This window comes from Macaca thibetana, chromosome 1 (assembly GCF_024542745.1).
Source record: "Macaca thibetana thibetana isolate TM-01 chromosome 1, ASM2454274v1, whole genome shotgun sequence".
NCBI classification, from domain to species: domain Eukaryota; kingdom Metazoa; phylum Chordata; class Mammalia; order Primates; family Cercopithecidae; genus Macaca; species Macaca thibetana.
This window is the reverse complement of record NC_065578.1, coordinates 10,133,820-10,148,199: the sequence shown is the minus strand read 5'-3', so window position 1 is coordinate 10,148,199 and position 14,380 is coordinate 10,133,820. Positions and strand designations below refer to the sequence as shown.

General features: G+C 51.6%; 1 protein-coding gene across 1 annotated transcript in view; it reads left to right on the top strand.

The window, feature by feature from the left end:
- Positions 1-339: 339 nt before the first annotated feature.
- C1H1orf127 (chromosome 1 C1orf127 homolog) overlaps positions 340-14,380 on the top strand; it is a 32,802-nt gene continuing 18,761 nt past the window's right edge. The window contains exons 1-3 of the mRNA XM_050789403.1: positions 340-424; positions 8,068-8,166; positions 12,569-12,693. Coding sequence (XP_050645360.1) covers positions 8,094-8,166; positions 12,569-12,693 — 198 coding nt within the window. The 5' untranslated portion in view covers positions 340-424; positions 8,068-8,093. The remainder of the gene's footprint in view (positions 425-8,067; positions 8,167-12,568; positions 12,694-14,380) is intronic.

Genomic DNA, 14,380 nt, shown 5'->3' with positions numbered 1-14,380 from the left:
CCCAAAGTGTTGGGATTACAGGTGTGAGCCATCGCACCCGGCCTAAAATATATGTTGCCTTTTTTGAGAATGATCTCTTCACACTGACCTCATCAGAGGTCCTCTCAGGCTCTCTGTATTTCACCACTCTGTTTCATTTTCTTCTGAGCCTGATTACTATCTGAGATTATTTTGTTCTTCTATTTCTTTAGTTATGGTTGGTTTTTTGTGTCTTGGCCATTGTGCATAGTAGGCACTCAAAAGAAATATACTGAGTGAATGAAGGTAGATGAGGCAGCGGCTGGGCGGTGCATCTCCCCACACCCTCCCCTCCTCTCCCGCAGGGCCGTGTGTCTTGCCTGTGTTCAGCCCACGGTGTTCCCATGGAGCCTCTCCTTCAGGTCAGATAGGGACAAGCCAAGCTCTGCACCGGAAGTTTTAACAGGTAAATCACTCACACTTTTATGGTTGGCATCAGGCTTTGGGCATTTCCCCAATGAGCAGACTGAGAACCAACCTGCTGGGTGACACTGGGCAGCTTTGGAAGCGAGAAAACCTTCCAAAGCCTTCACCAAAGCATGAATTTCGGGCTGTCATTCTCTCAAGAAGGAAGTGGCATTCCTGCAGGCCAAGTGCTGGAGCTCATGTGGCTGGCTGGGGCCAGACTTAGGGCCGGGCCTGGCATCCTCTGACTCAGAGCTCAGTGCTTGTTTCAGTAATAAAAACCAGGACAGGGAGCGTGTGTGGTGTTCCGGGCCTGTCTTGGGGGAATTTGTGTCTATTAATTAACTCATTCTAACAAGACTTTTAGATGATGACGTGAAGTCCAGAGGAGTAAGTGACTTGTCTAAGGTCCCATAGCAATGAGTAGCAGAGCCAGGATTTCACCCTCCAGAGCCCCTGCACTTAGCCACCCTGCAAACGGTTGACACTGTGGGTGTAACACGTCTTTGCTGAGCACTTACTCTGGGCTTGGCCCTGTGCTGAGGGTTTCACATGCCATCATCCCATTTCATCTCCTTTTTTTTTTTTTTCCCCTCAGACAGAGTCTCACTCTGTCCCCCAGGCTAGAGTGCAGTGGTGTGATCTCAGCTCACTGCAACCTCCACCTCCCAGGTTCAAGCGATTCTCCCGCCTCAGCCTCCCGAGTGGCTGGGACTACAGGCGCATACCAGCACAGCCAACTAATTTTTGTATTTTTAGTACAGACAGGGTTTCATCATGTTGGCCAGGCTGATCTTGAACTCCTGACCTCCGGTGATCTGCCCGCCTTGGCTTCCCAAAGTGCCTGGGAATACAGGTGTGAGCCACCGTGCTCGGCCCTCATTTCACCTTCTTGAGATCAATGAGAGAGAGGCTATTTTTGTGCTACCAGGTTCAGGAGTCTCCAACACTACCTTCACTATTGACAGCAACTCCAAGTTCAAGGGTGCCCAATACCACCTTCAGGTTTGATAGTTTACCAGAAGGACCCATAGAGCTCAGAAAAGCTGTGATACTCGTGGTTAAATGCCATGGGTTAAAGTCAGCCAAGGGAAGAGGTGTATGGGGTGCAGTACAAGAGAGACCCAGGGGCAAGCTTCTGTTATGGGATCTCTGGGGTGTTGATTTTTCTGGTGGGAAACCTCTGTGGCCACTGGCACCTTTGCCTGAGTTCTTGGAGTTCTTGTCCTGCATCCAGGAAGAATGAGGAATGCAGACAAGTGAAGGATGAAGAAGGGGAAGAGTTTTATTTAGTGTTAGAACAGCTCAAAGGAGTGGCTAGCTCCTCTCTGTAGGCAGGTCTTCCCACCGAGTGTTCAGCTCTCAGCAGAAAGGAGGCCCTGGAGAGGGTGGCTCCTCTCTGCAGGCAAGTCATTCGGACGTCTCCGCAGGTCTCTGCAGTTCTCAGCAGAGCGGTTAGCTTCTCTCTGCTCACTGGTCGTCCCACTCTCTCTGCTCTGAGCAGAGAGGGTACTCAACTCATCCCATGGTCTCTCTGCCCTCGTCTTCCTCTGGCCGTCCTCTGCCTGGCTTTTACTGTGCCCTGCGCTTTTGTGGACCTCAGAGGGGAGGAAGTGTGTGCTGATTGGTCCACAGGCAGCCATGAGCCAGCCGGAAAGAGGCCCCACGAGTCCCTACTCAGTCTGAGGGACTGGCAGCCCAGCCGGCAGCCTTCAGGCCCTCCCTGGCCCGCAAGTGGGGCCCTACTGGGGACCTGTCCCCTTCCACCCAGGAATCAATCGGCCTCCCACTGCCGTTCATGGCCCACAGGCTTGGCCCCAACCCCTCTAAGAGATCTGAGCAGGTCCCTGGAGTGGAGAGAGACCAGGCTGCAGGAGAAGACACGCCCTGAGCCTGCAGAGACTTGGTGGGGGGTCCTTCCTGGGGTCCCCGAGGGTGCAGGCTGCAGAGACACCCAGCTCCTGCACCTGGGAGGGCAGCCGCAGCTGCACCCGGGAAGGCAGATCCTGCCTGCTCCTAGCCCTCCCCTAAGAGCACAGGGAGGCTCTGATTCACAGCTGCAGTTTGGGCAGCTGTAGCCCCGCCCAGTAGGGTGGGGCTCCCACCTGCTCCACAGAGCAGGAGGCCTGGGTCTGCAGCTGCGGTTTGGGAGTCTGTGGAGGCACCCAAGGAGATCCCAGCCTCGGAAGGGGCGGGGCTCCCACCGGCTCCCTGGAGTGTTCAGCCCCAGCCACACCTCCCTGCTGCAGCCAGTGTGATGGCAGCAGCCACTGCCACCGCTTCTGGGTGCCCTTTCCCCGTGGGGTTGTACAGACAGGGCCAGCTTCTCTCAGCAGCGATGAATGACAGTACACACAGAGTATGCCGACCTGAGAAGAGCTCCTGAGCCTTCCTATCCAGAGGTTTTACTGGCGGTCAGTTGCGTAGCCATGGCTGACTACTCGTGTGACTGGCTTTAGTCTTTTTCTAATTTTTATTTTATTTTTAATTTTTTGCGACAGAGTCTTGCTGTGCCGTCCAGGCTGGAGTGCAGTGGTGTGATCTCACCTCCCAGGTTCAAGCGATTCTCCTGCCTCAGCCTTCCGAGTAGCTAGGATTACAGGCACTTGCAACCACAACTGGCTAATTTTTGTATTTTTAGTAGAGACAGGGTTTCACCATGTTGGCCAGGCTGGTCTTGAACTCCTGACCTCAAGTGATCCGCCCACTTCTGCCTCCCAAAATGCTGGGATTACAGGCATGAGCCACTGCACCCACCACAAAGACACTCTTAACAGGCAAAACATTCCAAGGGCTTAGAATTTATTTCCCAGGTGCTTTGACCCAGGAGGGGCAAAGGGTCAATTCTTTGGGCCCAGGTTAATTATTTACTGCACATGTGCCCATTTTGCAGAAGAAGAAATGGGGTCTTGGAGCGATTAAATGACTTGCCCCAGGTCACATAGGTTGATCCAGGGTCTAAGCCCTGATCATCCAACTCCAGGGCCCAGTGCCTTGTGTTCTTCCTGGTGGCTTAAATGTCTCCATTGAGAGACAAATTAGCCCAGGAGATAATATTATTTCATATTCCCATTTCTGCAGTTGTAAAATAATTCATGTCTAGAGTGTGTGCATGTGTGTGTGTATTTCAGAGACAGGGTCTTGCTATGTTGCCCAGGCTGGAGTGCAGTGGCATTGACGGGCATGATCATTGTACAGTAGAACCTCAAATTGCTGGGTAAAGGCCATCCTGCTGCCTCATCCTCCAGAGCAGTTTAGTCTACAGACGTGCACCACTGCGCCCAGCTTGGAGTATATATTTAACTTAAGCTCTCTATCAACTCTGGGCAGGGCTCTATTGGGGAAAATAGGTTACATCCAACAAGATTCCACTTCCTGTGGATGAACAATCTCACTTAATACTGTTGTTCTTGTGTGATTACAGAAAACTCCAGTTTTCTGTACTGGAGTACTTGGGATGAAAACGTGCTTAACCCGCATTTAACAGAGGCCTCTGTGGGTGCCACGCACAGGGCAAGGTATTGGGGGTGCCATGGTGAACAAGTTAGACACAACTTACGCCTTTTCCTGGAGCTTGTAGTTTGTGTCAAGGGGGAGAAGGGAAAACGACAAATCTCTGGGTCACGGCTTCTCTTATTCTCCAGCTTCAGGGCAGGCCAGGCTCCGGCCATAGCCCTTTGCTGGACAGATACTGAGCAGTTGCTGGCCAATAGGCACTGGTCCATGGGAGGACCCTGGGGATAGAGTGGTCAACAAGGCAGACACAGCCCCTCCCCTTCCTGAGCTTCTCTTTGCCTCAGTGGGAGACAACCTGATCTCCACCCATCCTCACTCGAGTAGGAAAAGTATACAGAAATCTCATGAACAACTAGATAACATAATTTCCAACAGCGATTCAAGTCAGGAAGGAAAGAGACACAGGACCAGGGTAGAGAATGGGTGGGGGTGGTCAGGGAGGACCTCCCAGAGGAGGTGACATTTAATTTTAGACCTGCAGATGAAGAAGAGCCAGCCACATGAAGAGTAGGGAATGGTGTTTCAGGCAGAGGGAACAGTATGTGCAGAGGCCATGAGGTAGAGAAAAGACCAGCTTGGCTCAGGGCCACATGAATTGTGGAAGTGTTTGGATTTTATTCCAAGGGTAGTGGGCAGTCATTGAAGGTTCTGAGAAGAGGCTGACATGATCTTATTTCCATTTTAAGATCCCTCGTGGCTGCTGTGTTGAGAATGGACCAGGGTGGGATGGGCAGAGGCCGGGGTCAGGGGTGACCATGACACTGCACACTGCCTCTCCCCTCTGGTCTGGGCACAGGCTGTGCTCTCTGCCTGGAGCGGTCAGCAGAGCTGCAGAATTCCATGGCTGAGCCAGTTTGCCCCTACTCTCTCTCTATATATTTTTTGATATGGAGTCTTGCTCTGTCACCTAAGCTGGAGTAGAGTGGCGCCATCTCAGCTCACTGCAGCCTCTGCCTCCTGGGTTCCAGCAATTCTCTGGCCTCAGCCTCCTGAGTAGCTGGGATTACAGGTACATGCCACCATGCCTGGCTAAGTTTTGTACTTTTAGTAGAGACAGGGTTTTGCCATGTCGGCTAGGCTGGTCTCGAACTCCTGACCTCAGGTGATCCGCCACCTTAGCCTCTCAAAGTGCTGGGATTACAGCCATGAGCCACCGCGCCGGCCACCCTTACTCTACTTTTATGAGTCAAGTGACTTGTAAACAAGTTTCTACCTGGGGCCTATTTGTTTTATTTATTTATTTATTTATTTATTTATTTATTTATTGAGTCTCACTCTGTCACCTAGGCTGGAGTGCAGTGGTGCGATCTTGGCTCACTGCAACCTCCACCTCCCAGGTTCAAGCGATTCCCCTGCCTCAGCCTCCCAAGCAGCTGGGATTACAGGTGCCCACCACCACACCTGGCTAATTTTTGTATTTTTAGTAGAGATTGGGTTTTACCATGTTGGCCAGGCTTGTCTTGGACTCCTGACCTCAGGTGATCCACCGGCCTCGGCCTTCCAAAGTGCTGGGATTACAGGCATGAGTAATACGCCTGTATGTGAGTCATATCGGCCCGTATCTTTTTTAAAGTGCTCGTGAGTATCCCATTCTCATGTCAAGCGGATTCATGGGAGACCTCCCAGTTTCTCCACCAGCTCTCCTAGACAGTGGGAGGCCGTGTCCACAATGAAGCCCTGAGGCCTGTAGGAGTCAGATATACATCTCATAACCGCATAGGAACACAACATTGGGTTCGTTATTGATTCAGCGCCATGTGTATTCTAACATTAACTCAATTTCTCTAATACTCTGTCTGGCTCTGTGATGGCCTGGAAAACGATGGCGGCGAGTTTGCGCCACTGGTCCTGCTGCTCTGTACCTGGATAAGTCCTTTCATCTCTGGATGACAGTAATTATTATTATTATAAGAGCTGTCACCTTTAGGCATGTGCTCTGCAGTGATCACCCTGTAAAGACCTTTATATGCATTAACTCATTAAAGTCTCACATCTACCCTGTGAAGTCCCATCACTGCCATCATCACCATCATCGTTACCATTACCATCACCATCATCACCAGCACCACCACCACATCACCACCACCATAATCACCATCACTATTATTGCCATCATCACTGTCACTAGCACCAACACCACCATCATCACTACCACCATCATTACCACCACCATCAACACCATAATCACCATCATCACATCACTATTACCACCATCACCACGATGATTACCACCATCACCAGCACCATCATCATTATGACCATCACTACCATGATTATCACCATCACCATCATTATTACCACCATCACCACCATCATTACTATCATCACCACCATCACCACCACCATCACCACCATCACCAGCACCATCATCACTATGACCATCACTACCATGATTATCACCATCACCATCATCACCATCATCACCACCATCATCACCACCATCACCACCATCACCACCACCATCACCACCATCACCAGCACCATCATCACTATGACCATCACTACCATGATTATCACCATCACCATCATGATCACCACCATCACCACCATCACTATGATCATCACCATTAATACCATCATCACCACCACCGTCATCACCACCACAATCACCATCAATATCATCCCACTACTACCATCACCATTATTACTATCATCACCATCATTATCATACAATCAATTCACAGAAATAAACTGAAACTAAGCAACAGGTGTACACACACACACACACACACACACACACAAAACAGAGGTGGGATTCAAACCCAGATGCCTACTGACACCAGTGCCTATGATCTTTTTTTTTTTTTTTTTTTGAGACAGGGTCTCACTCTGTCACCCAGGCTGAACTCACTGCAGCCTCTGCCTCTTGGGCTCACGGTCCTCCCACCTCAGCCTCCCGAGTAGCTGAGGCGTGCACTACTGTGCACCACTGTGCTCCGCTAATTTAAATGAAATTTTTTTTCTTGCTGTTGCCCAGGCTGGTCTCAAACTTCTGAGCTTAATCGATCTGCTCACCTCAGCCTCCCAAAGTGCTGGGATTACAGGTGTGAGCCACCATGCTGGCGAGTACTCACACATGTACCATGAAGTCACATTGCTCCCTGTCTCCCCCTATAAAACGAAGTTTAGATTTAATGACCTCCAAGACTTTGCTACTCAAAGTGTTGTCCCTGGACCAGCAGCCATCACTTGGGAATTTGATAGAACTGCTGAATCTCAGACCCCGCCTTAGACCTACGAATCTGTATTTTAACAAATGCCCAAGTTGTATTTTAACAAGTGCCCAAGTTACAGGTGTGAGCCCAAGTTGTATTTTAACAAGTGCCCAAGCTGTATTTTAACAAGTGCCCAAGTTACAGGTGTGAGCCACTGTGCCCGGCCTGCAGGCTGGAATTTGAGGACCTCCCCAACAGGTTCTTCCTCCTTGGACATTCTGTGAACTGTGACCTCTGTATGGAGTAAAGGGTCATTCTGTTAGGACAGTAAGACCCCTACATGCCCTTTCCTGACTATTCCATTGAAGCCAGGCTGAGGGGAGCTCCTTCCTTCCCTCCCTCCCTCCCTCCCTCCCTCCCTCTCTTCCTTCCTTCCTTCCTTCCTTCCTTCCTTCCTTCCTTCTTTCCTTCCTTCCTTCCTTCCTTCTTCCTTTCCTTCCTTCCTCCCTCCCCCTCCCCCCCCTCCCCCAGTCCCCCCTCCCTCCCCCCCCCCCTCCCTCCCTCCCCCCCCCCCCCCCCCCCCTCCCTCCCTCCCTCCCTCCCCCCCCCCCCCTCCCTCCCCCCCTCCCCCTCCCCCCCCCCCCCCCCCCCCCCCCCCCCCCCCCCCCCCCCCCCCCCCCCCCCCCCCCCCCCCCCCCCCCCCCCCCCCCTCCCCCCTCCCCCCTCCCCCCCAGTCCCTCCCTCCCTCCCTCCCCCTCCCCCCTCCTCCCTCCCCCCCCCTCTCTTCCCCATTCCCTCCCTCCCTCCCCTAGTCCCTCCCCCTTCCCCTCCCTCCCTCCCTCCCCCCTCCCCCTCCCTCCCTCCCCCCTCTCTTCCCCATTCCCTCCCTCCCTCCCCTAGTCCCTCCCTCCCCCCTTCCCCTCCCTCCCTCCCTTCCTTCCTTCCTTCTCAGAAGCATCTTCTTGTTGGACAGACACAGTCGAGTGTTTCTCAGACTACATGACCCTGTGGATCCCGAGGAGCCACGTGGAGGGGCTGAGGCTGTGGCTGGCTAGGACCTTGCACTTGCCAGGTAAGAGGCAGTCTGTGGCTGGGCGGGGTCTTTGCTGGGGCTTTTGTGTTGCCTTCCCCTGCCTGCAGTGCTCCTCCCCCATGGCTCTTGCAGGTTCCTGGGCATCATTCAAATCTCTGCTCAAAGGCCACCTCCCCCTGCAGCCCTTCCAGGCTCTCTAAAGTCATCCACGCCCACCCCAGTCACAATCCTGGCACTCCTCACTAGTAAGATGATCTCCTGCCATTGTTCCCAAGCTTGTGATCTGCACCCCTCTTCCCAACAGAAGGCTGCGCTGTGAGGGCATGGCCCACGTGCTTTTTGTTTACAGCTGCGTCTTCAGAACCAAGAACACTGCCTCGTGCTTAAAAGAGTCCCAATAAGTATTTGTTGAATGAACAAGTGGCCCAACGCCCTGGAAGAAGCGCCCATCTGGTGCCGATAGCTCCAAAATCGAAATCACTCTGCAAAAGTGGAAGTGAGACTAAAGGGGTGATTCTCACACAAAATGGGAGGCCATCACATGCTTGGTGGGGGAAGAGCGCACCTAAAATAGCAAAAAACAAGGGCATAGTGTCACTCCCAGAAACCTTTCTGCCATGAGCTTTCCAACAGAAGAAGTAGGAAAGTGCTGGATGGCATCAGGGTACCTGGAACCTTCTGGAAGGAACATGAGTAGAGAGAGGAGCAAACAGCTTGCTTCCCTCCAAGCTCTCCATCTCAGTGGCTGCAAAGCCAGCCCCCAGGTTCCTCCTCTCTTTTGCACAGAATCATAGATATCGAGGAGGGAGGCTTTCCAGTCTCTCCCGAAGTCTAGGAAAACCTCCCAGGGACCCTGCTCGTTCTGGAAATTCCTAAAGCACCTTCTGGGACCGGTAGGGCCTAAATCTGCCCTGGGAGGGCCAACCACCCATTGGCCAGCCAGCCCAGGAGGCCTTGGGAGAGACATTTGTGTATTAAAAGGCCACTTTTCCAGGAGAAAAGCTGTGGATACATTAAGCTGTCGCCTGTTCTTTGGAGAGCCATTATTAATGGAAAACAATAGATTAATAGTTTTACAACGCTTGTTCAATAAGTAATTTTTATGGCTCTGGATAGAGCCCATTAAACATTTCTGTGTGTTATTATAAAGAAGTTTTAAGCGTAAAATCATAAAGCCAATAATCAGAGAATTAGTCACAGCGGCCAGCCACAGGCCATTAGTTTTAGGCGCTGTCAGAGCCACCTGTGGCTTTTGAGGGAGAGTTTTCATTTCACGCGGCAGCGCCAGGTGGGGATGGAGAAATGATGGTGCCTGCTGCCTTCCATAAACTTGAGGGGACAGCAAGCAGGTGTGAGCAGCAGGGTGCCAGGCAAATATTTACAAAGTGCAAACATGAATGCAAAACTAAAACGATCCAGGTCAATTTGCACATCCAGCTCAGACACTTTATTTCCCCAGCGAGCTGCCTTTCACAGCCTTCCTCCGCCAGAGGCACGGCCTTGATCTCTTGCTAAAGATAGCGGTGGAAGCTGCGTGCTTTTGAAAGGAAAGCTTGTCACCAGAGAATCCCACGTAGAAACGCTGCTGGAGCTGTTTTCTGGAACAGCGTATTCATCTCCCATCAAACGCACAATCGAGTCAAGCGTTTGAAAGTGAAACTGTGAGCTTTAAAAATGCTTTAAAAATAATCATGACAAAAGCAATACAAGATAATTACAGAAACTAGAGGCAATCCAAAGGAGATAATCAAAACTGCTTATAATCCCTCTACCCAGAGATAGCCCCCTTTATTTTTTCACTCATTCAACAACTACTTATCTATTTATTTATTTATTTTTTGAGACGGAGTCTCACTTTGTTGCCCAGGCTGGAGTGCAGTGGTGCAATCTCAGCTCACTGCAACCTCTGTCCCCCGGGTTCAAGCAATTCTTCTGCTTCAGCCTCTGGAGTAGCTGGGACTACAGGTGGCCCCCACCGTGCCAAACGAATTTTTGTATTTTTATTTCTATTTGTTTATTTTTTTATTTTTTATTTATTTATTTTTTTTGAGACGGAGTCTCATGCTGTTGCCCAGGCTGGAGTGCAGTGGCGCGATCTCGGCTCACTGCAAGCTCCGCCTCCCGGGTTCCCGCCATTCTCCTGCCTCAGCCTCCTGAGTAGCTGGGACTACAGGCGCCCGCCACCGCGCCCGGCTAATTTTTTTTTGTATTTTTAGTAGAGACGGGGTTTCACTGTGGTCTCGATCTCCTGACCTTGTGATCCGCCCGCCTCGGCCTCCCAAAGTGCTGGGATTACAGGCTTGAGCCACCGCGCCCAGCCTATTTGTTTATTTTTTTTGAGACAGAGTCTCACTTTGTTGCCCAGGCTGGAGTGCAGTGGCGTGACCTCGGCTCACTGCAACCTCTGCCACCCAAGTTCAAGTGATTCTCCTGCCTCAGCCTCCTGAGTAGCTGAGACTACAGGTGCCTGCCACCACTCCCAGCTAATTTTTTTGTGTTTTTGGTAGAGACAGGGTTTCACCGTGTTGGCCAGACTGGTCTTGAACTCCTGGCCTCAAGTGATCCACTCACCTCAGCCTCCCAAAGTGCAGCAATTACAGGTGTGAGCCACCGTGCCCAGCCGCTTTCGACAACTATTTATTGAGAACCTTCTGTGTGCCAGAAATAACTTGAGGCACTAAAGATGCAGCAATGAACAAAACAGACAAATACCCGTAGCCACATGGAGCTGACTTTTTTTTTTTTTTTTTTTTTTTTTTGAGACGGAGTCTTGCTCTGTCCCCCAGGCTGGAGCGCAGTGGCCGGATCTCAGCTCACTGCAAGCTCCGCCTCCCGGGTTCAGGCCATTCTCCTGCCTCAGCCTCCCGAGTAGCTGGGACTATAGGCGCCCGCCGCCTCACCCGGCTAGTTTTTTTTTGTATTTTTTAGTAGAGACGGGGTTTCACCGTTTTAGCCAGGATGGTCTCGATCTCCCGACCTCGTGATCCGCCCGTCTCGGCCTCCCAGAGTGCTAGGATTACAGGCTTGAGCCACCACGCCCGGCCGACTTTTTTTTTTTTTTTGATGGAGTCTCGCTCTGTTGCCCAGGCTGGAGTGCAGTGCTGCAATCTCAGCTCACTGCAAGCTCTGCCTCCCGGGTTCACACCATTCTCCTGCCTCAGCCTCCCGAGTAGCTGGGACTACAGGTGCCCGCCACCACGCCCGGCTAATTTTTTGTATTTTTAGTAGAGATGGGGTTTCACCGTGTTAGCCAGGATGGTCTCGATCTCCTGACCTCATGATCCGCCCGCCTCGGCCTCCCAAAGTGCTGGGATTACAGGCGTGAGCCAGCCGGAGCTGACATTTGACTAGACGGCAATAAACAATCAATATAACAAATAAGCCAGTAGATAGTCGGTTAGAAGACAATGAGTGTGCAGAAAAGGGTGAAGGAGGGCAAGATGGGGGAGTGTTAAGTGGGTAGTTAGGGTGGGCTTCATGGAGAAGGCGACATTTGCCCAAGGACTGAAAGGAGGTAGGGGAGTCAGCCATGCAGATATCTAGGAGAAGAGAGTTCCAGGCAGAGGGCACAGCCAGTACAAGGGCCCTGAGGCAGGAGTGGGCCTGGGATGACTGAGAAATAGCAGTGGGTCTGGTGTGGTTGGAGCAGAGGAAGGGAGGGGAAGAGAAGTGGGAAAAAGGGTCAGAGAGCTGAGGGCAAGTCACGTGAGGCTTGCAAGGGTTTTGTTTTTTCACACAATGGAGTTTTTTATTTTTATTTTTATTTTTTTTTCTGGGACAGTGTCTCACTCCATCACCTAGGCTGGAGTGCAGTGGCACAATCTTGGCTCACTGCAGCCTCCGCCTTCCAGGTTCAAGTCATTCTCGTGCCTCAACCTCCCAAGTAGCTGGAATTACAGGCGTGCACCACCACACCTGGTTAATTTTTGTAGTTTTAGTAGAGATGGGGTTTCGCCATGTTGGCCAGGCTGGTCTCAAACTCCTGAGCTCAGGTGATCCTCCCACCTCAGCCTCCCAAAGTGCTGGGATTACAGGTGTGAGCCACCACACCCGGCTGGCAATGAAGAGGTCTGAGCAGAGGAAAGACGCAATCTGCCTACGTTTTGAACGGGATCCTGCGGGCTGCCGCATGGAATATTCACGACAGGGGCAAAGGAGGAAGCTGGGGGACATGGGAGGAGGCAGCAGCAGTGACACAAGCTGAGGATTCGTGTGGGGAGACGGGGTCGGATTCTGGATACACCTTGATTGAAGAACCATCGGGCTTTCCTGTTGGTATATGCCTTTTCAGACTTTTAAAAATTACTGCTATTTTTTATCCCCTCCAGGTAAGAAGCTTCCAGGCAGAGCAGTTTCTACCTGCGAGTCTGATATTTCTGACCCTGCCAGAGAAGCCACCTCCACAGGCTCAACCCACGTTTCTGTCCCTTTCTCGTTCCAGGCACCTGGAGGGCCCCTAACCACCTGGATTCTTCTCTTGCTAAATGTGGCTACTTCCTGCATCCGGCTTCAGATGGGGACTTCTTTTTTCGAGTTCAATACTCGGCCTGCTTTGTGCAGAAAGAGGTGGGTTTGGGAAATTGTTTTTTTTTTTTTTTTTAAAGGGAGATTTAAGGAGCTAAGCCTGAGCTCAGATGTCAAGTAAGGAGACACTGCACCATTATTCCTCTGTAGAAACTGAACTGAGGGAGACCAGAAATCTCTGCCTTCATGGAGTTTATGGGCATAGATATTAAAAGGCCGCCCAACTCAGATGCTGCCTCGTCCAGGCAGTCCTCCTGAGACTCCCCCCTTCTCTGTGCAGTGGACCTGCTTCTATCATTGCCAACGCTGACTCACAATGTGCCCACTCACACACCATCTCCTGCTGGACCTGGAGTCTTTGGGGTGAGGCAGTCACACCCACAGGCTTGCCTCAGGGCCTGGCACACAGTAGGTACTCAGTAAGTGCTTAATGAAGTGAATAAATGGTGCTGAGGAGTTGCAAAGGCTGACTGACAGCCCTCACTTGCACAGGCCCATTATGGGCTCACGAGACCATGTGATTCTAAAATTTACAGAAGTAAGATATTTTTGTATTTTTTTTCCTTTCTGTTTTTTGAGACGGAGCCTCGCTCTGTTGCCCAGGCTGGAGTGCAGTGAGGCAGTCTCGGCTCACTGCAATTTCCACATCCCAGGTTCAAGCGATTCCCCTGCCTTAGCCTCCCAAATAGCTGGGATTACTTGGTAAAGACAGGGTTTCACCCTGTTGGCCAGGCTGGTCTTGAGCTTCTGACCTCAAGTGATCCACCCACCTCGGCCCCCAGAGTAGCTGGGACTACAGGCATGAACCGCTATGCCCAGATAATTTTTGTACTTTTTGTAGAAGATGGGGTTTCACCATGTTGCCCAGGCTGGTCTGGAATTCCCAGGCTCAAGCCATCCTCCTACCTCGGTGTCCCAATGTGTTGAGATGATGGGAATGAGCCACCGTGCCAGCATTCTTGTTACTTAAATTTCACGCCAGGGGTCCTGCAAGGGGACGACCAGCCCCACAGATTGGCTCACAGTTTTTTTTTCTTGTCTTCTCCTCACCTCCACTTCCCCTTTCCGTTTCTTTGTGCTCCCTTCCTTGACCCAGCCCAGAGTTTTTCCCGAGTGGGTCGGTGGTCTGGAGTGGGGGAAGGAATTTTGGGAACTACCCTGCTCCTCCTCTTTCTCTTCCTCTCTGTGGTCACCCTTCTCTGACAGCCCCGTCAATACCTGCCCTTCTCAGGCCCCACCGCAAAGCTTAGACTTGGGTTCTTCTTGTGTGGCTGAATGAGGGCAGTCTGGGAGGGGTGGAGGGACCCACTGGTTTGACATCTTTGAAGTCTGCCTCGTGCTGGAATGAGCTAGACCAGCTCTCACGTCGAGTCTCAGCAATGGCCACATGCCTTTGGCTTAGTCATTTACCTTCTCTAAGCCTCAACTGCCTCATCTGTAAAATGAGAATTTTTTGTCTCATAAGCCCAGCCTTGGCCAGGCTTGGCGGCTCACGCCTGTAATCCCAGCACTTTGGGAACCAAAGTGAGCAGATCACTTGAGGCCAGGAGTTTGAGACCAGCCTGGCCAACATGGTGAAACCCTGTCTCTACTAAAAATAGAAAAATTAGATGGGCCTGGTGGCATATGCCTGTAATTCCAGCTACTTGGGAGGCTGAGGCACGAGAATCGCTTGAACCCGGGAGGTGGAGGTTGCAGTGAGCAGAGATCACACCACTCCACTCCAGCC